This window comes from Phaenicophaeus curvirostris, chromosome 5 (genome assembly GCF_032191515.1).
Source record: "Phaenicophaeus curvirostris isolate KB17595 chromosome 5, BPBGC_Pcur_1.0, whole genome shotgun sequence".
Lineage (NCBI taxonomy): Eukaryota > Metazoa > Chordata > Aves > Cuculiformes > Cuculidae > Phaenicophaeus > Phaenicophaeus curvirostris.
In genome coordinates, this window is record NC_091396.1 from 57,385,126 (window position 1) to 57,408,033 (window position 22,908).

At 36.1% G+C, this 22,908-nt stretch overlaps 1 protein-coding gene across 2 annotated transcripts in view; it reads left to right on the plus strand.

The window, feature by feature from the left end:
- PPP2R5C (protein phosphatase 2 regulatory subunit B'gamma) overlaps window positions 1–22,908 on the plus strand; it is a 79,635-nt gene that overhangs the window by 40,843 nt on the left and 15,884 nt on the right. For both annotated transcript variants that reach the window (XM_069858825.1, XM_069858826.1), the window contains 6 exons: window positions 9,290–9,489; window positions 17,199–17,309; window positions 17,879–17,971; window positions 18,061–18,191; window positions 20,501–20,560; window positions 21,960–22,068. In XM_069858825.1, the coding sequence (XP_069714926.1) occupies window positions 9,290–9,489; window positions 17,199–17,309; window positions 17,879–17,971; window positions 18,061–18,191; window positions 20,501–20,560; window positions 21,960–22,068 (704 nt within the window). The remainder of the gene's footprint in view (window positions 1–9,289; window positions 9,490–17,198; window positions 17,310–17,878; window positions 17,972–18,060; window positions 18,192–20,500; window positions 20,561–21,959; window positions 22,069–22,908) is intronic.

Genomic DNA, 22,908 nt, shown 5'->3' on the forward strand with positions numbered 1-22,908 from the left:
GGAATGCTGTAATGGCTAGGGAATTGAGGATTTTTCTTTTAGGTTTCTAGTCAGTGCTTGGTGTTTAAAAATGGAATTTTGTGCCATATTAACTGTATCTATGCTGAAAAGCTCTACTGAGTTCTTTGTGTTTGGTTTCTCTCTTCCCTTGTTAAGACAGTTCTGGTTTTGTTTTTTCCTTCTGTTGTCTGTTTGATTATCCTCCCTGTCATTTTTTTCTCTCTGATTTTCCAGTGGAAATTTCATTTTATTAGCTCAAACGTATTTCAGCTTGTTTCACTTGTCATTTTCTGTAAAAGCATTCCTGTTTTCTTCTTCATGGTATGTTGCCTTTAAAGTATTTATACAGTTACCACTTTTAGTCTTCACTTTGTATTTTTAAACATTTTAATGTAGTCTAAAAATCCTTATTTCTCTAAAATATTATTCTCTAAGATATGTTCTCAGGGATTTAAAAAATTTCACATGGCTTCTAAAGAAAACAGTTGACTTGTAAAACTCTTTGTAAAAGCGGGAGCTTAGGTGCAGGGTGGTGTTGGTCTAGTTTTGAAAAATCACTGGGTAATGAGGTGCATGGATTATTCACTGTTGATCTTTTATCATCATTAGACTTATGATGCACACCTGGAAAACATGTTATTGGAAGGAATTTCAATGCCGCATGTTGTTTAGTATGCAAAAACTATGCCAAATAGTATTTTTTTTCTGTTTCTTAAAAATCTCATGTCTTAAATCTTCAGTAGTTAAATGTCATTACTTAGTTTCTCTGTCCTCAAAACCACAACTTAGTGTTATATGTAGGAAATGGCCACCATCACCAGTAACCTTCAGCACTGGATTCCCCAACAACTGTAGTTTTTAGAGGGGATTAGTGTTGTGAAGCACCTGGTTTGAGCTTTACTTTCAGGCCTGACAAACATGTGCTGTTCACTCCTTTCAGGCTGTCTTCAGTTGTGGTGGTTTTGAGTGGTGGCTTTTTTACTTTTTTTTTTTTTTTTTTTAACAGTAGCTAGTTTGATTCTGAAAGCCTTTTTTCCCCATTAAATGGAAGAATATATTGCTTTAAAAGACTTATAATCTAATGAAAATCTACTCATTTGAATGAAAATTTAGCCAAGAGGTTTCTTTATGTAGAAACTGAAAATTTTAGATGGTGTGTACATTTTTACTTAATGAATTCCAACATCTTGCTCCTCTCTTCCGTTTCCCCATATCAGTGTCATGATTAAGACTAGTTTCCTAAGCAAGCTGTCATAGGTGAAATAAATAACTTTTTCCTAGATGAAGTTATGGCTAGATCCAGGCTGCAGATCAGCACTGAAGCAGTATCAGTGCTTTAGTAAAAACATAAAGCTTGAATGTTCACTACTAACCAGGACTTGTTTGCTGGAAACAAAACTGCTTTAAATAAAACCATCAGAGTGCCTGAACGTTCAAAACTTTGCACGGCTTGAAAATAAAGTAAAATGCAGCTTGCTTTTGAATTTTAGGTAGAAGATGTGCCATAAATGTATAATTTTAAGCATCGTTTTTAAACTTTATTTTCTGTCAATGTGTAGGGACGTAGTTGTCATATTTTCGGTGCTGGTCTTTCGGGTGTGTTGCCAAATGTGAAAACGCAGCAGTTAGGAACAGTGCAGTTTCTCCAAATGCAGAGAAATAAAATTACAAGTTCGTTGTGTTAAGAACAGCCAGAAGGTATTTCTGGCAGCAGCTCAGTTCCTTGAAAGCAGAGGAGTGAATGTAGCCAGTAATTTCAGCTGGTTCTCATTTCCCCCTGTCTCCTGAATGCTTGGGCTGCTACTGAGCATCATGGTGCTGCGTAAAGGCAGCTGATACAGACAGGGTCAGTCAGTGTAACAGGTACTGCTTGGAACTTGCCTTGTTGCATCTGCCTGCAGTTCTCAGGTCACCTTCTAACTGGCCTTGAACATAACAGCTTTATTTTGATAAAAGCTGGTTGGAATAGTGTTTTCTTGTAATTGTTACAGAACCTCTTACATACCTGTAAAATATTTTCTGTTATTGATCAGGAGTTGTTTGGGAGTCTTAGCTTTGTTGTAGAGCAGGGTGGAAGTCCATCTAATCATCAGTGCCCTGTTTCTGACAGGATATGGGTTGTTTCCAAAAGAACCCCAAAAAGTTACTGAGAAGTACTCTGTAGGAATGTTTACAGGTATACATGGTTGTTAGAGAAGGTCCTTAAACTTGCAGCTCAATTCTTTTGGAGTAAGCCTGCGTTCTTTTATGTCACTACATCACATTTATGTCACTACATCACATACATACATGTGCGTCCCTTTATCGCTCATTGGTGAGATAAAGAGCAGAAGTTTGTTCCTCTTCTGTGCCACTTAAAATTTTTATATTTTGTGCTCTCCAGTCTAGTACAAGCAGTCTGGTTTTCCTTGAGTGTTCCTGTGGCTTTGATAGCTGTGGTCCTCTTTCTTGTTTTTCTTCTCTAGAGGATCTGTACTGTTACAAATAAAACAATATAAACAGTGGTATGTTTTATGTATTTTCTGTTCCAATGTACGCATACAGCAATATCTTGCCTGCTTTGAGTTATGTGCAGCCAAACTCCCACTCCCAGGGTTGCTAGTTATAGTGTAAAATGTGTTGCATATTGTATATAATTATAGCACTTTCTTGTATTCCTTGAGTTAATTTTTAAGTGCTGCTAGATGTAATAGCTTTAATTAAACTTTTCCATGCATGAGTTGAAGGATTTCTTCCTGCACCACCTCCTTATTTCCAATATCATGCATTAGGCTAGAATACTGTTGACTGGGAATGTCATCTCTAAGTAGTCTTAATTATTGTCATAATGATTTTGATAAAACCAGTGAAAACTGCAGTGAGTCTATGAAATAATAGAAATGCAACAACAATTAAGTTCTGTAACCCAGAAAAGTACTCCTTGCTTGAAATTAGGGTAGGAATTGAACTGTTTCAAAAGAAGGTAAATACTTAAAATAGAATTTTATCATATATGTTAGGCTAGCTTTTTTAATCTTCTTTTGTAGTTTTCTGTAATTGTCTTTATGTTCTTCTCTTAAGGACTTGATCACTAGTTCTGGAAAAAGTGCTATTTCTGGTAACTCACATTTCAACAGGTTATATGCTTTTTTTCTCATGTGTTGCAATCCTTCTGCCTCAATGTCTGGCGATTTCTGTTTCTCTTACTCAAGGTGCTGAACTCTACTTATTCTTTGAAAAAATGCTGCCATGGTACTATCAATTGAAATGTCTAGGAAGACAATGGAAGATGTTAGACTGCCTGTGTTGAAGTACAACTAAATAATGCAAATTATGAAGTTTCACTAAAGCTTTAATTCTGCTTGCTTTTCCAATAGACATCAAATTTGCAATACGCTAGTAATTCCTTTTTAGCCGAAGGGACCATGTTATCAATATACTTCATGATGCATTCTAGGTAGTACCTTGGTTCACAATTAAATGTTGTTTTTCCATACCATTAAAAATCCTAGCCCTTCAGTAGGTTTGCAAACCCATTTCATAGGATCATAAAATCACCAGGTTGGAAAAAACCTCTTGGATCATCAAGTCCAGTCATAGATATATTATCTACTTGCAAGCAGGGTTAACCTTACACACTCTGATGTTTGCACCAGTGTCCTAAGGAAGTAGTTCCTTTTAGCATGTGATCTTCAGTTATGTTTTCCATGACTTGTTTTTGCACATGCTCCCTCTCTTCTTTATGGTGATCTGTGTATTCTTTGACTTAAACCTCTGTGTTTATGACAAAATTTGGCTGCCCATTTAAAATGGGAGGAAATTGGTGTTTTTTTACTGATGAGTGTGATCATAGTTTGGTAGCCATGTGTATCTGACAGTTACAAAGAAAAAAGGCTATTTTTTTAATAAAATGGGGAGCTATCAGCTGAGCAAAACTGGTACCTTTGCTGAGCCTTTATATATGAGGAAAGAAGTGCTCACGTAACTGAGAAAATTCATCTTCTGTAGGGATTTTCTGCAAATTATAAACCATGCCTCTTGTTTTCTGCTTTCAGAATGATGTCACGTAGAGGGTTTTACTGACCTCAAGTTGCGTTTTGTGATAGAAATTGTATCAACTGTTCTTCCTAAAAGAAACTATCTAAACACTATCTAACACTATCTAAAACCTTTAAAGTTCTAGCAGTTACAATCTGTGCTAGAAAACAGCTGGTTTATGTGACATCTGTGTCACCTACTTACCCTGCCTTGCCTTTTGTCCTCCATTCAGCTACTATTAAATTGTTGTAGTAGAAAAATGGGTTTCTGTGAAAAAGGTAGAGGATGGATCAGTCATCAAAGTCACATGATGTCACAATTACAATACAAATCTAAAAATGTGATTTTATTTTTTTTATATATATACTTGAAGGAATATAAAAAAAGTTACCCAGAGGAAAGTAGTTGTTTGTTGTTTGGGGTTTTTTTAGAATATAACTATGGTTTATTTCTTCAGCTGTGCTGTAACTTAAAATAAAAAAAATAATGGTGATTCCTCAGGGTGCTCTTAAGTCCATCCTGGGTACAGAATGTTGCCACATCCTGCCTGAGAAGCAAGGAAGGAGGGAGGATAGTTACCATTGTGAACAGTTAGTTTGCAGGGAGCTCATTTAGCTTTAACTCACAGTAAGAATGGCTGAAGATGTCTATGAGGCTCCCAAGGACTCACTTTTCATTCAAAGTCGACTGTTAAAATTTTAGCTTTTACAACCAATCATCTGTGTTCTGCTATGGCAGTCGGTAGCTGAGTTCCTGGTCTTTCCCTGGCTATTTCAAACTGAGATACAGACTGAAAGCGCTGCCTTTCGCAATGAGCTACTGGTGTGTTTAGTCTGATAATAAAAGTGCAGCTGGCGTTGAATACACAGTGGAAAGAAACATACTTTATACTCATTGACAAGTTTATGTGGCAAGACTACAGTGTAGGATAATGCTGAAGATTTTAAAATGAATAGTTACTTCTGTATTAGTACTGTAAAAATAGAAGGGGTAGAGCTTCTGTCTCTAGGTTTTTTGTGTAAGTTGATCTATCCGTTACCCTGGGACTGAAAGGAAAGAAACCCTGAAAAATCTGAAAAAGACAAAAAGCTGATCCCTCAGACCCAGAGGCTTCTTTGCTGTCATAGTACCTACCTTCTCTTGATATCTGGTGTGTTTTCCAATCTCATAAAAAAGACAGGCAGGATAAATAATGCAGATTTAGGCATAAAATATGCCTTTGCAGTACTTGTTTGTGTAAACCTATGTCAGGAGTTGCTGGACATCTGGTGCAAATGCAGGACTGAAATTCTTTGTGGATCTGGAAAACTCTGCTCCTGCTCCAGTAAGAGACCAGAAGCTATGCTTATGTAAAGTATGATTATTGATAGGGATAAGCGTTTGGATCAAATGAAGATCCTTAAGGTTATGTTAGTTAGTGCCACTGTTCAGAAAAAAGTTCTGTGGAGATTATGTAAATAGTGGTTAGCAAATGGAAGGGGAGGGGGTAATGAGATGTTTGGTTTTATTTGATTTGGGGGGAGATATTTGGGTGGGGGGGGTGTTTAAAAAAAAAAAACCAATATTGCTCAGTGAATAGCTACAAATGCCAGTTTTGGAATAATTGTGTAGAGTTGCTTCTGAATAATCATGGCCTTCCCCTAGTCATTGGGGAATGTGGCAAGTTTTGTGTTATGACAGTCTCCTCAAATATGTCAGTCAACTTCAGCACTTGGAAATCGGGGGTTATCACTTATTTGAGGTGGAGGGTGTAGAAGCTGCTGTGCAGTTAACCGAAACAGTGTAGACAGGTAGCCCCTGGTGTGTGGCTGAGGAAAAATGACTCCTTGGGTTATCTCAAAGTTGCTCTGCAAGTGTGTTTTATGTTCTCTGCACAAAAATTGTAGTATACTCAGGTCAGCTTCTTAGCCAGCTTCTCTTTTCAATCATACAGAAACCTTTCAGACCTTAAAAAGAGGGATGTTCTTGATCTGATAGCAGGTACTTCACAGGCAACTACCACAAGAGATTTGAGATGCAGACTTGAAAGCTGTTGATGAATACTCATATGGGGAGGAGTGCACACGAACTGATGAAACGTGGTTCGTTAGGTCAGTCAGTATGAAGAACATCTCTCTGCTGAAATAACAGGGATGACTGAGATACTTAAAATACTCAAGCCACTTCAAAATAAATGATGAAGAAGATGGCTTGCCTCCTGAGGGTGTTTCTTGACCCTTTTAGTCGTCAGTCTTTAACTTCGGAGATTAGTGTAATTACAGCTTTAATGCTTCCTCCCCATTCAGGTTAGTGTACTGTAAATTGCTTTAATTGTATGTCCATTACTTGTATGATTATAGTCTCTATTTAGGCTTTGGATTTTGTGGAGTTTCACATTCATAGCACAGTATCCTCAAGTGAAGTAAGTGTTGTTGCACTTCAGTTTGAACCGTTTCCATTTTACAGTTAATTGGGAAAAGGTAACCACTCCAACCACTTGGATACAAGACTTCTTACATTCAGGTTATAAATTTGGCTGTCTTTCAGTATGCGAGGTACTCAATTAAATATTCTTTTTTCGTGGAGAAACTATTTGTTGCTTTAGTTTTTAATCCAAATAAACAAAAGTGTGTATGTTCAGATACAAAATTTGTGTGACTTGAAGTACCCTCGGCTTGTTCACAACGCTAGACAGGAACTTTGGTTTATTTACCACAAAGGTGTTGCTCTGTTTAGGGGTGCCTGTCAGTGCCTTCTTTCTAGTTCTTTAAGTCTGCACTGTGCCAGGTGTCTTGGCAACACTTAAGTCTGTAACTGGTTATGGTTTTTTTCATGAATTCTACATTTGATTCTGTATGTTTTCAGGGTTATTACTTTACAGTTGTTTCTTTTCTGGAATTAATCTTCAGACCAATTAGCATACGTAGCTTTAAAAAATAAAACAAAGCTAGCTCTTTTAAACCAAATATGTCCTCCAGTTGTATTATAAGAAAAGTTCTTTAGAAAGCAACTTCTCTTGGGGAGGGAGGAACTACTCCAGCTTTTGTTATCTTAAGGAGAAGTTTGTCAGGCGCTAAAGGAGAGCAGCTCATGGTATGTAACCGATCAGCTGGACAGTAGGTATCTGTCTGACATCTGGTTTATGAGATTGTATGTGCATGGGCTAGGTTTTCTGTGCTTGCATGCAGTAGCGCTACCTGAAAGCCTTTGACAGTAGCTCTTGCTGCTTCTGTTTATGAAAAGCTTAGTGTTATATGATACTCCTAAGGAAAAAGAAAAGTCGTCAACTGGAAGAAGTAAGAGTAAACTGCAGAAATATCTACAAAGGCAACCTAGTTGTACTCTGTTTTTTAACATGCTGTTGTCTTAGCATTTCATATCTAACAATAAAGTCATTATGCAGAAAACAAAGTGTGTTACAGTGTAAATTTGTGCAGGCTTTTCTCTGGTGTGTTCATGTTTCTTGTCTTAAGGTCAGTGCTGTGTTTGTGACTGTTTCAATTGCACATGAATTGTTGCTGCTGTCAAAATGTGATACTTTTTCTTTACCTCTGGCTGGTTACTTTAGTGTTTCCTAAATATTGGAAGTTAAGGTCCTGATACTGAAAGTTCTTTCTGCATATAATGATCTATAATTTCACATGCATTAGTCATCTTAACTACTCATGGGATTACTTAAGTGGAAAATAAATCACAGGCAGAATTTTGTGGTATCGAGGCTGAAGCTCTGCAGAATTTAAAAGACATAACTTCTATAACTGTTGAATTCTTAGTCTCATAGAGGAGGTATTTTAATTTGCAAACATATTAATATTTGTAAACAGCAGTCCTAATGTTAGTTCTTTCTTAACAGTAACCTAAACTTACTCTTTTACATTTTGACTTGGTGATTTAAGCTTACTTTAGTTTCAAATAATAATTGATGGATTTATGTCAAAATGGGTATATTTTTCACTTTTTTGAAGGTTCATTATTTTGGCTAATACTGATGACAAAAGTAGCAATTGTTTATCAATTGTGTATGAAGTTAGAACTGTGCAATTTAATTTCGCTTTGCATGCAAGCGCTGAACAGTGAATTAGAGGACCAGTAGGGAGAATTAAGTTGTAACACACAGGAATTGAATATTGGGAGCTAAAAACTTCCGAATTTTATTTTTATGGCCTCGATATCCTTGTCAAACAATAAAAATACCACTGCACACACAGTGTATGAGGCAAGGCAACCTTTGTATCAAATGGTGAAGTGTCTGTATAAAAATGGTAGACAATTATAGAGTGTTACCAAAAGAGTACAAATGCTCCCTCTCTGGGATTTTTTGTGTTTTTTCTGTTTGTAATTAAATATGGAGTCGTCTGTTCTGAGGATATCTGAAGCCTGTGAAATTTTTTAATAAGCATCACAGAAGAAAGAAATCAAAATAGTTTCTTATGAGCTACACCGGAGTGATGGTTAAACAACAAGTAAATATCAATCTAGATGTTTACTCTGTTTTAAAATGTATTGTTTTTCTCGTATCTTATATTCATCTTGGTCATTAAGTATGGTCTTTTCTAGAAGACCAGTGTTTCATTTTGCAGCGCTGGCCGCAGTTAGCCGGTCAGACTCTTGTGAGTGCTTGAATAGATGGATAATGCAGGTCTAACACCTGGACGTCTGAAACAAACATTCAGAATAGTGTTAGAGATTGACTAAGTAGTTGAAGACCTTGCTATGTTGCTCTAGTTTCTTTAAGTATTTCTTGTGCTAATGGAGTTTAAAAAAACCCTTGAGTTGTGATTCTGTGACTGGATGTGGTCTCTGCAGCCAGTTGTGTTGAGGAAGCACTTGATATAAAAATGGTCTTTGTGAGGTGGCAGCTCCTGGGTTTATTAGAAGGTGGCTCTGACTTAAATCTCATGCTGAAAATTAAGATCCACCCATTTGTGTCTAATATTAAGCCCAGAGTATTTCTGCAAATGTGGCATAATATTCTTTACACAAACTGAGCTGTTCAGGGCATTGCTTGAGGCCTTTTTTTTCTCCAAGAATGTATTTTTTCCATGCAGTGTCTATTTCTGGCAAAGGCAAATATGCATCACTGTTGCGATTTCATTAAACCATCCTGTCATGTGCAGGGTGTTTTACTGGGTTTCATACTCTGGACTGTTATATTCCTGAAAGTTATTTGAAGATTCAGAAAGCTTACTTGTAGTCTTAAACGCTGCTATGCCTGGGTCTTGGAAAGTGAAACTGGGGAGAAGAGTAAAGTCCACTGCAATATAATTTATAACCAATTATTTTCATTTTTCAGATGTTCCTCCTGCTGATCAAGAAAAGCTTTTTATCCAGAAGTTACGACAGTGTTGTGTACTTTTTGACTTTGTTTCTGATCCACTAAGTGACCTAAAGTGGAAGGAAGTAAAAAGAGCAGCTTTAAGTGAAATGGTAGAATATATCACACACAATCGCAATGTGATTACAGAACCTATTTATCCTGAAGTAGTACATATGGTAAGTGATTTAACAATGAAAACTATTTTGATTTTTTTATTAATTCACGGTCACTTCCTTAGCTGTATCACTTTATTTTAAGAAATCTTACTGAAATCTTCAAAAAACATCACCTGTATTTGTACATCTGTAAAATGGTAATAGAACAGTGCTTTTAAGTCCATTCCTTTTCTTTGTAAGATAAAAAACAGACATGTATATGAAGCAGAAGTAAATTATTATTTAAGTTGGTAAAAAAAAGGATATTCTATAAAAAAACAAAGTGCTTTTTTCCCTACAAATCTTTTTTGGAAAAGGCATTTATAGAAGTAGGGAGGAAAGTTAAATTTATTTAGCTGTTAAAAAATATGTAGGTTGCAAAACTGAAAGTGTGAAGAAGACTTAGAAGAATAGAATTGAGATCACTCGTGCAACCTTGACACTTACTGTTATTTAATCCCATTCAGTAATGGCAATTGAGTTTTGTTCTGTATACAGAGATGAAAATGAGAGTCAGACCTTATATAGTGCTCAGGATGGCAGAGGAGAGCTCTGCTGGAAAAAGCTATGTGAATTGTTCATACATGCATTTGTTTCTCGCTATCCAAATCCTGGCCAACTAGACCTGGTTTATTTTTCTGTTGTGCCCAAGTCTGCGCCAGGAGGAGTTCGTGAAACTACAAGAGAGTCTTTCAGCTGTTATTGTGGTGACTGGACACCAGTTGCCTGGAGCAGCAGCTGGGTTGAGGTCTGTAGCTGCTGTCTGAAATACACTGAGAACAGAAAGCGTCTTTTAAAATAGCTGATGACTGCCTTACAAGAAACTTTTGACTGTGCGTGACATGATGTTTTTTCGTGAGACTTCATAGCTTGGGGTGAATTTTCAGGGGGATGGGAAAACAGTACATCTTAAACTTAATTATGAACTCTGTGAATTTTTGAGGTCCTCCTACAAATCAGCGAATTTTGAAGGTTTTTCAAAGATTCTCAGGATTTATAGTAAGAAAATTGTTGCTTATTCTGAAGATTGCTTGTTATTTAAATCAGCCGGAAGTGTTTACTGACGCAGAAGTTATTTTCATGAGAACTTCTGAGTATATGAGGGTTACTTGTAACTCTAGATGTAAAATGTACCCAAAGCATTGAGGATGGTTAATGAGATGCGGATCATGGCTTTTCTCATGTCTTGATAATTCATTTATATCTGCTTTTTGCGTACTGATTACTTGTTTTAGAATACTTGAAACTAATGAAAGAGGAGTTTTGAAAGAGAACAGGCTCACTGAGACTACATTCAAGTAAAATGGAGTTCATGATGAGTTCTTTAATGTCTAGTTAAGACATCAGTGTTTGCTCCGTGTAAAACTCTCACGGTCCATAACGACATAAGTTTTGCCTTACCTGCCTGCATTATTTTCCTCTGTCAAACAGTTATGGCTGGAATATATTTGGCTGAGGAGAACATACACTTCCTTTGTGTTCAGATGCAACTAGTAGTAATGAAGTCCACTCTTCAGTCAGCTTAATAAATCTTGGGGCAGAATTTGGCTGCTATCTTAATCACCACTGTATTGCTGGGAGCACGCAGCTTGTCTTTGACAATTCCTTCTGTGAATTGAAAATGAATTTTATGTGCAAGGTTCTAAAGGCTACAGGGTTTCCTTGCATGAGGCTCACACAGCACTGTGATAGATGTGGAGACACCTGGACTTGTATTTTGAGATTACATTCAGAGAGCAGGTTTTTTAGACTGCTTTTATGGAACAGTTTTCATTTGGTCATCTGTTCTGAAACAACTGTGTTCCTCCTGCAGTAGTATTATCAGCTGCTTTCTTTCAGGCATGTACTAAGGTTTTGGGAAGTTCTAGCAGTAAATTTGTGTAGATTGTGAGGATTTTAAGGAAAAATAAATCTAAGGTCTCTTTGTACTTTAAGACTCTTTCAGGAGACCTTAAAGTTGGGTGCTGCTACTGCCACTGAATTATATTATGGAATAGTGTTTTCACTAAAATTATGAGTAATAAATAAATACTCATATTTGAGAGTGGTTTTGGTTTCGAAACTTTGTGGAGTTGGTAGTGCCATAGGAATTAGGACTTTACTGTGTCGTTCTGGTCATTGTCACAATTTGGAGGTTACTCATTTGTGTATGAGTATATGTAGATATACATGTATATATAAGTGCATGTGTGTGTAGAATCTTTGTTAAGTTTTGCTAACACCTTACTTAGGCCCAACACTTAAGGCAGTGAATTTCACAAGTTACCTGTTTAATAATAAAATAGTATTTTTCAGTTTCGATAGCTTAAAATATTCTTTCTCTCTGACCAGAGAAGCATCTACCTTATTATCTGCCTTTTTATATTCTTTATAATTCTAGTGCTCATGTCATCTCTATCCACCCCACCCTTGCACTCTTTTTTTTTTTTTTTTTTTGCTGCAGTGTCCTGGGCTAATTTTTAGTAAGATCTTGTCTTTAAGCTATATATTCATCTAGTGGCTTGGTTCAATCACTTGATGTTAATCATAAGTCTCCTTTTCGGAAGATATGAGAGAAATTAATTTAAAATGGATTTAATGTTGTTCTCCAGAATGAATCTGAGTGTCTCTTCCCTTTCTTTCTCAAAAAGCCAGCTGAAATGCCCTTCAGATTCCTTTCATGTTTGTAAGCAGTGATGTGATGGGAAAGGAAATGTTTTTTTACTAAACTTTTTATATAAGAATTTCCATTTCTTAAGTATAACATAATAAGTTTGGATTGATAAGCCTCACAACAGGAGCTTACCTCTTCTCAAAACTATAAGACATAGTCAAATGTCTGAGTAAATCTTGTAAATGAAAATAATAAATTTAGGAAGTTTTATCAAAAACATCCGTTACAGGTTCTTAATTAGAAAAGAATATGTGCTTTTTTCCAGCTCCACTTTTGGTGAAAGCAGGGCTTTATGAGAAAGTTGAGTTGTGCACTGGTTTGTCAGAATCACAGACGATCACGGTATGAGTTTTGTAGAACTTTGTGAGAATTGCTAGCTGTGAAGAATACAGCCCCAAATTAATGCTGCTTTCCATCTCGGGAAAGGATGGGAACTGTCTGGCTTGTCATCAGTTTGAAGCTGGACTGTGAAAGTCAATGTGGAAATGTGGCTGTGGAGGTCCAAGGTAGTACTGTTCTCAGAAATAGATCGAAAGCTTGTTAGAATTATAGGTTACGTATTTCTGTAGTGCTCAGAATAATTTCCTTAGTGGTGGTAATGATGATGATGAAGCACTTGTGGGTGGTAAATTAACATTTTTGTGAAGTGTATAGGAGAAGATTACTTTAAAAATTAATTATATATTAGAACAGATCTAATTTTATAACTAGGTATTTTAGTAACTGAAGCAGTTTTCACTGCAGCATTTCATGCATTCTGCAAATGGAATTACATTCTCAGTTATATACATGGGGAGGTTGGTTGTTTCCTTTTTTTTTTTTCCCCCTGAGTTTTGTGGGTGTGAGGTTTTTTTAATTCCGATCTTTGGTCTGGAATAAAAGATGAGCTGTTACTGTGAATAGAAGTGTACTACTTGTGGCTCTATTTAGCTGTTAGGATAGCTTTCTTCACATGAATATAGAAGACAGACTTTCAGATTATATAGTTCGTCACTCGGAGCTGTTCGTGACAGGCTTCACTCAGACTGCTCAGCAGAAGGGAGGAGAAAATATGGTAATCTCTGTTTATTTGCTTGAAAATATTTTCTAGTGTTATGCAAAATGGGCCACCAGAAAGCAGAGTGCTTAAGTACCATCACAGCAAACATAGCTGTGAAACAGAAAAAACGTATGTTGTTTGCTTTTCCCTTTTTTGTTCTCCCATCTTCATAAATAATGTCCTTCAGAGTCAAATATTGTCACTGCTGACAGCACAGAGAATTTAGGCACGCTAGCCGAGTTTTCATGAAGACTCAAATTCCTTAAATTTGAGGCGAAGGGGATGGGATTTTTGTTAGAGGAGGTACAGCTGGGTAGAGGATGTGCTGAATTTGTCTTTGGTTTACTTAGTACTTTTAGGGAAATTTGTCTTAGAGGAAATCAGGCTTTGCAGCTTGTGTCTTAAAGACTGAGAAGATAGGAAAAAGATCAGCCATTTGACAGAAAGGCAAGGGTCTCGCCGATATTTATTAGTTGTAAATTTTCCTAAATTTCAGTGGTTTAATAGAGAAGAGTTTCAGGTTTGTACCTTCCCTGGGAGATGCTGCACCTTGTTTTGAGCAGATTTGTGTTCTGTTGGTCCAGGATATAGAACACTAACCAGATTAATTCAGGCTTCATTGGTTCTGTTGTTCACGGAATAAATTATTCTGGTTTTGGGGTTTAACTCCTTCCTTTTGGTATTCTCAAGAAAAAAAAAACCAATAAACATTGTACCTATCACCTTTACATGACTGTGCCTTTCTTCTTTATAGCAAGAGTCTGAGACTTTATCATCTAGAAAGGGCTGATTATTCTTCCATTTACCTAACAGCCTTAGCAAGTTTTAAATTTCAAGTCTAGTCTTCCTGGGATTGTTTTCTTGGAAGACCAAGGATTATTGTAAATTTTCACAGTATATCTTTTTAAACAAAAGTTGGAGGTTGTTAGTTGCTTGATGTCCCTGCGTTTAAAAGGGGAAACATAAAGATATTTTAGCTTTTGTTTTAATTCTCTGAAATAGTGATTACTCTGCTCTGCCAGTCTTGGTCTGTATAAGCCCTACATTTCAATTGCTGAAATGGAGGAATATTTTGAAGGAAAATAGAGCATCAGGCTGACTTTGCCTTCATGGGAATATGATGTAAGTCTTACGGATTTAGCTGCTGCAGCTTGATACTGCCTCCCACTGTCTGCTCTGCCATCTGTCGCATGTGAGATGGCAGGACAGCACATACATCTATCTGCTCCTTAGCCCTGCCAGTTAATAGGTAATTCACAGCATTATTTTGAACTGTGAATAAAGGTGTTAATGAGAAAAAGTCAGGATGTGAGAATTCTGTTGGTTTTCCCAGAATCCTACCAAAGGTGGGTGGAATTGTTGCTTTCCTCTACAATGTAGCATCTTTAAACTGAGATGACATGATCCTTCACAGCTTTCAAGTAACTTTAAAATGGACACTTTAAAAAAAAAAAAAAAAAAAGACTAAAACCCCCAAACAAGCCAATCAACAAAAAAAACCCTTAGTAAAAACTGAGAGAAGAATAAAAATGTGTGTGTGGGGCAAATGATTATCTGTGATGGAATTTGAATGCAATAGAGACTGAAATTGTGGCATAAAGTATAAATTTTACATATGATATTGGAGTAGACGTTGTATTCTGAACAGCTACATTATGAGTAAACTCAAACTTGTAGCATTTGGGGGTGGTCCTTAAATTGAGCTGTGTTATACACTTAAAAAGCGTATGAACCTTTGAGGTGATTAAGCAATTAGAATGTTCTTTTCCATCCTCACATAAGACATTCATTTCAGTGCAAGTTCCAGTGGAGTAATATTTTTCTTTTTTCTCTCTAGCTGGTCCTGAAGATTCCCTGTACTGGCCTGTTTGTTGAGCCAAGTATTGGTTTTCTTGGAAAGTCTCTGTAAATGTTTCTGTTGCTCCTAGTAATGTAGCCTTCTGCAAAGAATTTTCTTTTTCCTGGCAAATCAGCTTTCTGACCTGTTGTCTCTTACTTTGCCAGGCTTGGGAAATGTATTTTCAGATTTTTCCCTTAAATACTTGCAAAAAGACACTTCTGACCTGCTATAGTAATAGGATATCAAGAACAGTGTATAAGTTAACTCTTGCTCCTTCCTAAATAAGTATCATGAGTACTGGTATGTGTATGCCTTACGCTGAAGCTTCATGTAGCCAGCTGCAGCTGATACGATAAATCAGTTTTGTGTGGAATGTAGCTCTCCATTCAGCATATCCACTGCTGTCATTGTGAGCAAATATTTACCAAAATTTACTTAGTGTCTTCATATTTTTATAAAACAGATGATGATCTGTGTATTTGAAAGCAGAATTTACTTCAGTGTTTTAAGTAGGAATAGACTTGAAGATAATCTCTTTATAGAGCCTCATATACTCAGAGGTTGGGACAGTGCACCACTCAGTTTATTTGGACAGTCTTCTAATCATTTCTGCAGTGTGTTCAAGCTGCCGAGAGACTGAGGCATTTGTCTGAAAAGGTGCCTTTTGAAGTTGGGAGGAGGTTTGGAGTTACATACTAATTTCAAATGGTTTTGTTTTTTTTAATTTGGTACAAAAGTAAGTTTAGACTGCTTGGTGCTGGTTTGATAATGAGTAAGTAACAAAATAGAACAAGATGATCTCTTTTAGGTGCACTTACACAACAGCTAAATAGATTAAGGTTTTCTGCTTGCTCAGCGATTTGGTTGTCTCCTGCCAACATCTGCCCTACCTAATACTCTGGATTACAAGTGGAATTGAGGAATTAGTCCTTTTTCTGTACTGGCAGTCATAGCTGGTTTGCGTGTATAGATAACAGCTTTTTCAGGTTTTCGTACTGGCACATGCAGAAACCTTTTCCTTCCAACTTGCTCAGTAAAACTAACTCCTCGGGGTGTGAGAGCAGCCATTTGAATCACTGGCAAGTTGTTCCTTATTTATCCACAAAGAAGCCAGCTGGGTTTGCTAGCTGTCATTTCAGGTGGAGAATTTAGGATACTGCAGACCTTTTAAATCTTTGCAGTCTTGGTAAAGTTGCTCTTGACAATCATGCTAACATTATTCCAAAAATCATGTGATTTTTTTTCAGCTGACAAATGTGTTTAGGTTTGTGATTGTATGCATTGTATAAATGGATCTAAATGTGATTACGTCTGACTATTTTTTTTTAAAAAAAAAGTCCGTGCATTTAGTTATAAGGTGGTCGTGTCTAGAACAGGGCCTCATAAAAAAGTTTTCTGTCCATGTGAGAGGGAGATTTTTTTGTTTTTATTAGACTCTTTGAAACTCTCTTTATTTTAAAGGGGTTTGTGAAGAATGTGCATCTTGACAGGCACTTGGAAACAAAAATAATTTGTCTGTGTTTGTATCAACAACTTGAAAAGTAGTTAATAGTCTACTCAACTTCTGTGAGGATGCTAAATGGTTTTCAAGGGGTTGAGAATTCAGATGAAGTGAAAGACGAAAGGATTAGGACATGCGTTTCTCCCCACTCAGTGTCCCCAGGATGTCAGGTAGATGGGGATGGTTTAAGGGAAATACCACTAAGGCAGAGAGAGACGGAGGAATTTGGTTTTGAAGTGTTTCCACATGTGTATAACTACAGTGTGAAATGAAACTAAATATTTTACAGAGAACAACAATTGTGGATTATCTCTGGCATATCTGATTCTGACTTCCGCTTTTGCAGATTGTTGCAAGGCCTGGTAAAGTGTATATATAGAAAGCGTTTGTGGAAAAAAAAATTGTATATGTTTACTTGGGCTTTTAAAGTGTGTGTGTGAAGAGATCAGAGCAATATCCTCATAAAACATGTCCCGACGATATGATTGTGCCTTAGACTGCTGCATAGAAAATATTCTCTAAGTTAGGAATCTGTAAAGAAGAGTGAATGTGCCTCATTCTTGTTTAAACTACTGGGTTATATAGCTTGTTGCAAATGTTAAAGTAGCTCATGTAAAGAATTCTCAGTCAAAACTGTCTTTGAAGTCTCTCTTAATCACTCACTTATTTCAAAGATCTTATGCACGTATGATTTCAGTTTGCAGTTAATATGTTTCGAACATTACCACCATCTTCCAATCCAACGGGAGCAGAATTTGATCCAGAGGAAGATGAACCAACCTTAGAAGCTGCATGGCCTCATCTACAGGTATTTAAGACAAGGAAGTCAGACTCTTAACAAAGTTTTGATACTTAAAGTCATTGTTTATTGACTTAGAAATTTTTAGTTTGTGTTTCTCTTCAGTTAATTACATTTCTCTGCAATATTTAAAATATTTCTTGAATTTAAACTGATGATCTTTTTCAAAAACTGTCTGTGTTAGAGGTTAATGACTCATTTCTTGCTATATAGATGTAACAGCTGTGATTTTAAACGAGTGTCAGTCACTGTGAATGCTTTGGTCTGACTCTGGCACAGCTCTGTCTTTTAGAGGTAGCATGACAAACAGAAGAAAACGGATTTTTCATAACAAAAGCTTCTGGGCATGATCAATATTAGGTTACTGTATGTCATTTTAGCTCAGCTGAATTTCGGTGCAGTTTAAGGAACTTGTGCATTATCAGGAGAGCAAGAGCAAAACTTTGATATGTAAATAAATATAAGTTAAAACTTAGGGCAGTTCTGTGCAACTAATTACTAATTTTGGTAATGTGCTGCTTATAAAATGGTTCTTTGTTTAAAAGACTAATACTGTTTTTCTTTGGGTTTTTTTTCAGCTTGTTTATGAATTTTTCTTAAGGTTTTTAGAATCTCCAGATTTCCAACCCAATATAGCTAAGAAATATATTGATCAGAAGTTTGTATTACAGGTGAGGTAAAAGAATGTTTAACTTAAGCTCTAAATTACTTTTCAGTGCATTAGATTCAAGTTAAGTGCATCTCTCTTGCCTCTTTGCAGCTTTTAGAGCTCTTTGACAGTGAAGATCCTCGTGAAAGAGATTTTCTTAAAACAACTCTTCATCGAATATATGGGAAATTCCTAGGCCTAAGAGCTTACATCCGGAAACAAATTAATAATATATTTTATAGGTACGTCATTGTCTTTTTACTATGGTGAATGTGATCAGGTTTACAAAAGACTGCTAGGAATTTTTTAATTCTTAGTAAGTTTATACCAAATAGCGCTACATCTAACAATAATTAATACTGGTTTGGGAGATATAGAGTAGTCTTGCACACAGCATAAATTCAACAGCTATAATTAGAGTTTCTGTGTGATTCATTAGGTGGTTTTGTATCTTTAGCTATGAAGCTTTTTGGTCTTAATGAATGAGAATATTTGGATTATAGTAGTGCCTTAATAAAGTGTAGTTATTCATAATGCAGAAGCTGGGCTTAAATCAAATGACTGAGTGATTTGGAATTTGCTTGCAGGAACATGTTTATTGCCTTTTCTTTCCTCAGAACTGCCGTGTACCATCTAGAGCTCATGAAACACTTTTTTAATTGCCGTAGTAGAATTCTATAGTATTTTCCCTGATTAAAAAAAAAAAGTAAAGATGTAAAAACGTAAAGATGCTTTTCCAAAGGTCTTGAGAAGTGTGATTTTACTGCCGTTACATCGAGCGTGAATGCAAGATTGTAGTGTCTGCTTTTTAGTCATTCAGTTTTGGTATGCTTCTCATTTCTACAGATAATTATGTTGCATATCAATTTTACGCTCCATCCGTCATGCTTCCCGTTTTTTGTACCACTGTTCTTTTCATCGCAGCGTGGATGTATGAGTCTTACCCCCTTAAGAAAACAGCAAAAAAGTCAGCACGTACGCAATGACATTTCATGAATGGCACCTGGCAGTGCCAGCTCCCAGGAGGGAACTTCTCTTCCCTGCCTGTGGTAACGAGTAAGCCTTTAGAAGAGATCCAGAGGGACTACTTAAAAACAATCAGCAAGCTGTCACTGTCTGGAAGACAACTGCTTTTGACTGGAGGTGTCAAGAGCCAGGATGTCCTAAGGAAAAAGTAAAGGTGGACCTTTCAAATAAACATAGAAACTTTTTTCCCCTGCACACATTTTAAGTTAACTCTAAAATGCATCATTTTGTGAAATATCTGAACCATGTGGTACAAGAACAACAACACAGCGTGTTATAACGCACTCCTGAACAGTGTTTTTATTTGCCACTTCTTGCACTTTAAGTTCAGGGATAATGGAAGCAAAGTCTTTAAACATAGTTATTTCTGTTGCAAGGCTTTTGCAAGACTAAGAAATGTTCTGGTCATTAGATCAGCTTTGTAGTAGTTTGTATCATAATAGTCATTTCAACTTCTTCCTTGAATTAGTGGGATAAGCTCTTAAAGTATGTGTTGAATTTGTCAAAATATTTCCTTTTCTTATACTTTTTCCTGCAAGTCATCAGTTTGTTACTGTGCTTACTTAAGAAATGTGTGGTCTTTGTCTTTTAGTCACTGACCACAATTGCATGAATTCTGTAACAATAGTACATTAATCTTATTATTTTTCTAATGGAAAATATATTTTTATAAAAATTGAGCTGGTATGTTCCTGTTAATTCAGTCTAAAACTTTTGTATCATTGTCTTTAGTTTTGCTGGGAATCGTTGTCCTGAAATATATGGAAGGCATCTTTAAGGAGAAAAATGAGTCACATTGAATATTCTGGATTAAAAGTAGCTGATAATATGTCAGCCTATGACAAGTTTTCAAATAGAAAAATATTTTTCTAGTGTGGGAAATTATTTTCTTGTAAGTGCACGTCATGATAACTATTTGCAAATTGCCTGAACTTGTGCATAGAACTTTCTCAATAAATGCATACTCGGGCAATTGGGAAGAAGGGTGGAAAGGTGATTACTTAGTAATTTACAGTGCTCTATCAAAAAAATCCAGAAAATTTTACTTCCTCTGTTTATTGCAGAGCCTTCTGTATACACTGAAGTCTGTAATGCCAAAGGGCTTTCTAAGTCCGTAAGCAGTAACTGTTTGAACACCTTGTTTGCGTGCACTAAAGAAGGTTGAGTCACGGCATTCGGTAATGCCAGATGCTCTTGTGTCATTCTAGTATTTGAAGCGTTGTTTGCTGTTTTCACTTTTGCATTATTGAAGTGGCATAGAATATGATTGGGAAAAGCTCAAGTGCAGGCTGCTTTGTTAAAAGTGGGGCAAAAGAGCAAGCTAGTGTGGGCATCGAAAGCAACCTGATATGCTGTTGATTTGTGTTTCCACAAAGTTTCATTCCCTTTATGTGTTTCTGTTAATTTTTTACAGAGTGGCTAAAACCAGGGAGGTCAAGGCTACCTGTAATGTTAGATGGGGATCTTAGTGTTAATGTTGTATCTCTCTTCAGCAGTAACTGAGTAAAACTTCTCATTTATTTAGGTTTATTTATGAAACAGAACATCACAATGGCATAGCAGAATTACTGGAAATATTGGGAAGGTGAGTTGTAGGTTTTATTTAATTAAACTTGCTTGGTCTTCAGAGGAGACTTCAAAAATCAGATTAAGTATTGTAGATTGCTTTGAGATGTGATTGAAATAGCTTTATATCATGTTGTAAATCTGTAATGAGGAGAGTAAATTTTGTGTAAGCTTGTGGAAACACAGCAAAAACTTGAACCTTGTGGCGGTTTGGGATGTGACAATTCTTAAAATCTCATTTTTAAAATCTTATTTTCTAGCTTAGGATCCTTGTAATTAATACTAGTTGTACAGCAACTATAAGTAAATAACATGAGACTAGTCAAAATTTATTCAAGAATTCTTCTGTCATCACTAAATGTGGATAAGCAAAAGAAGCATAGGTTATGAAACTTTCAAAACCTTCTTTTGTTAATTCCATTATATAGCAAATTGTAGTGATGTCTCTGAAAGCCCTTGAAACTAAAATTTTACAAATTAAAGCTGGTAGCCTTTTTAAAACTAGTTTTTAAAACTTCAGGAGGAATAACCTCATATCCTCAGAATAGTTGTATAATCATTGCTCGTTCAAATTATTTAAGCATGCACAGCAAGGGTGAGCAAGTAATATATGGGAAGCTTTAATTCTGGGATATCATCTGATTCCAGAGATCTGAAATATATGAAACTTTTTTTTTTTAATGTATTGGGTTTTATTTTAAGATAAGTTTGGCAGGTTCCTTTTTGCCTGAGTGCTTGTTACTAGAAAGAAAAGCATTAGAATGAATAAAATAGATTTAAACATAGTAAGTGGGCAATAGCATTCTGGATGTTTTAACTGATGTTAATGCTAGCAAAGTGAGTGAACAGAAAACGCTGCTCTAGTACTTTGGTTTTAGGTATAGGTGCCATATGACCGGGCGTTGAACCACATCTGCACTCACCTCTAACTGGGGTGTCACATGTTGAGGTGCTGATTGGTTGTGTGCTAGGGTCTTGCAGAAATAGTAATACAGAAGTCATGTTTGACTTATCTGCTGTCCTGGACTGTTCTATTCTACATCCTATCTCTAGTTCATTCTTTAATTCCATGAAGAAGCTGGGAGAAACACGTATTCAAAGCTTTGATAACAGCAAATAGTTCATAGCAAAAGTTGGAATCTGAAGTGTAGATATGGTCATGTGTGTTGCTTGGAAGGAGACTTGGGTGAGGGGTGGGCAGAGGTTGATTTGACTGTTCTGTTAATTTGTAATCTTTAGAAAACTCGATCAAAAATCAAATAGTCTCTGGTTGTGTGCTTAATTTGTACATTTTGCTGTTGCATTGTATTCTTCTGGAGTTTGGGGGGAAAAAACTGCACTGAAAACAAGGATTTTGGTACAGAAGAGCCAATTTTGTATAATTACTGATTCTTATTTTAATTTTCTTTCTCTGACAGCATAATTAATGGATTTGCCTTACCATTGAAAGAAGAGCACAAAATATTCCTTTTGAAGGTTTTGTTACCATTGCACAAAGTGAAATCACTCAGTGTCTACCATCCACAGGTAAGTTTTGTTTGGTGCTTTCCAGACTAGTGTTAAAATTAAGTGTGCCTAGAGAAGTCAGGGGAATGCCAGCAGTCATTCCAGCACTTCCCTGCTTAAGTGGCCTTGGGGAAATCATTTAATATATGCACCTATAATGCTTCACTTATTGAGGCAGGGGGTAAAGAAGATAAATGTATGTGTGTGCATGTGTATATAAATAAAGACCTTTTTTAGAAGTGCTGTTGTGTTTATAGATGAAACTCATTAAGTAGTCGGTTAATGTGAGAGTTCTTGGTATTTATCCAAACACTGAAGTTTTTGTTTATCTTGTTCTTGTACTGTTTAGACCTACAAAAATTGCAGGAAAGTGTGGGTTTAATGAATGTCATTTATAAACAGTTTTTTATAAACTACATTGTGAATTACAGCTCAATTCAGTTTTGTGCAACTATTGATATTTTGAAAGGAATTGGGCATTTGATAGGACATCATTATTTAATTCAATAGATCCTTTTAGAAGTACACAGAAAAAAGGGGGGCATCTGAGTCGTGTCGTGCTTTTAAACCAGCTCTATCTTTTTTGTGCTTAGTTCCATTCAGAATTCCTAAAGTTGAAAATCGTACAGTGTTAGAAAAAATACAGTATTATTGTGATAGGTTGAAGTTTTCTTCATTAGAGATTTTTACACAGCTTTATTTTTTTCTGATTTGAAAATTCAGCATTTTCTATGGAAGTTCAAGTGCTCCAAGTTTAAGTACCAGTTATTCAAATAAAATTAACAGCGTATATTTTTAAGAATTTTTAATCATACCATTTGTATGATTACAGTCCTCTAGCAATTAGAGATGCATATTTTG